The following is a 1,921-nucleotide window of genomic DNA, read 5'->3' as shown; positions in this document are numbered from 1 at the left end:
TACCAGTGTCAGGATCTCCCTTTTTCTGCCTTTCTCACCCAGAACATTCCTGCCATTTAATTTTCCTTTAAGTCACTGCTTAGACTAGAGCCTCTTCTCCCGCCCCTTCTATTTCTCTTCCAGTTAGGACCTTTTAGACACTGGATACTGTTCAATTCTTACTCTGTCAAGCCCATAGGCCATGCAAGTAGGTCCTTTAAATCTCGATGCCAGTTGTAGTATAGGTGTCGTCATTTTCCATTACAGGTAGGTCTGTGTGTCAATTCAGTAGGCTTGTGTATTCATTTCTTTCACTTTTTCTGACTCATGTTCCAGGACCTGTTTGTGATAAAACAGTAAATACCCTTCACTGTCCAGAACGTCCTTAATACTGGCCTTGGTGATAACAGCATCATCACACTTGAACCACTGGTCCTTGTGATGCCGGATGAAGCTGGTATAGTGGCCACTCTCCAAGGTTCCTTGGTGATTAACCACAGCAAACAAGGAATATTTATTCTCTTCGTTTCCACTACTGGTTGGCAGCTGCAACTGTCCATTCATTCTGCTCTCTTTACTTGAGGCCATAAACGGTGTCATATCCAGCTCCAGAGGAAAGGATATGTATGTAGTGATCTTGCGCCTCTGTTTGGCGGAGTGTTCAAACCGTTTGAAATGAAAACAGGCAACAACAGGCAATTTATTCATTGTGAGCTGTTTGGTAGATTCCTGGTAGCTTTGGCAACTACCACATTTGATTTTGGCACTGCTTCCTAGGTGCTCTGGCCTTGTAAACCTTCGCAAGCAGTCCGTGAGAGTGGTGGTTCCTGGTATGTGGCTTTCCCCATTCACACTGCTCTCCCTCCCTGGGCTCATGGGCCAGAAAGAGGTACAAGAGCCAGGCAAGTCCAAACTGATGTCCCAGCATGGGTCTATTGTGGTGGAGACACCATGGCAGGCTTGGCAGGTGACATCGGACTGCAGGCCACCTGTAAAGATTTGGTCTATGATGCAGTTACAGTGGTTGGGATTGTTGGCTGCCTTCCCAGCATCATCACCTTTGCAGTGCCGGTGCAGGACATCTAATGCTGCAATGAGGAATTCATGGGCATCCTGTTGCCTGTACCCTGCTAAATGACGTGCGTGTATCCATACCAGGTGCAGTAATTTATAGGGAACATGAGGAGATGGGTTTCCAGAATACAACTCCCGAAAAAGCGAAGACATCTCACAGACCAGACACAACTCGGGACTTGGCATTTCACATCTGTGCCTGTCAGAGAGGAAGAAATCTCTCAAGATCGGAGTGTGCGTAAGGGCCTGGACGATGCAGTTCATAAAGCACGTGTTGCCAAGATTGATCAGTCCTCTTAAACCAATGGTAAAGCTAGAGGTGATTCTTCTTCTCCTTGGGTTGTGTCCCAGCAGTTCTAACTCCGGTTTGGTTGTCTCCCAGGTTGGGTATTTCTCACCCAGACGGGACACTGAACACTGCTGGTGAGAAACCTCGGTTGAGGTGGAAGCTTGTAATTTCAAAGCTTCTCCTTGTTCTTCTTTGGCAATTTGCTCAATGTCTTTGTCATATACATAGTCCTTACACATAAAACAGTATATACCTCCATAGTAAAGGTCTACAGCTAAGTTGTGTTGTTTTGTCTCGGCGTGCTCATGAATGTGTTTCTCCGTGAAGCAGCCAAAGAAGACACAGGAAAGGCAAGAGTGGAGTCTGTTCAGATGAGTGCTGCACACATGGCAGATGCACGACTTTGCCTTGCTTTTCCTGGTCTCTGGGGTTCCACACCACACGAAGCACTGGTAGATCACCCGCAGTTCCTTCCTCCAGTTCTCTCCCACCTTAAAGCTGTTCACGTGGGAACAGCCTGGTGGACCCACAGCGAAATCCACATCCAGGCATCCACCCCCGGGGCCGCGCCGGGGCCGG

General features: G+C 47.9%; 1 protein-coding gene across 1 annotated transcript in view; it reads right to left on the bottom strand.

Moving 5' to 3' along the window:
• Positions 1-6: 6 nt before the first annotated feature.
• USP27X (ubiquitin specific peptidase 27 X-linked) overlaps positions 7-1,921 on the bottom strand; it is an 8,860-nt gene continuing 6,945 nt past the window's right edge. The window contains exon 2 of the mRNA XM_006913400.3: positions 7-1,921. This exon is cut by the window's right edge and continues 544 nt beyond it. Within this exon, the coding sequence (XP_006913462.2) occupies positions 265-1,921 (1,657 nt within the window). The 3' untranslated portion in view covers positions 7-264.

Source organism: Pteropus alecto, unplaced genomic scaffold (assembly GCF_000325575.1).
Source record: "Pteropus alecto unplaced genomic scaffold, ASM32557v1 scaffold365, whole genome shotgun sequence".
In the NCBI taxonomy this organism is placed as follows: domain Eukaryota; kingdom Metazoa; phylum Chordata; class Mammalia; order Chiroptera; family Pteropodidae; genus Pteropus; species Pteropus alecto.
Note: the sequence above shows the minus strand (reverse complement) of the source record. Positions and strands in the feature narration are given on the sequence as shown.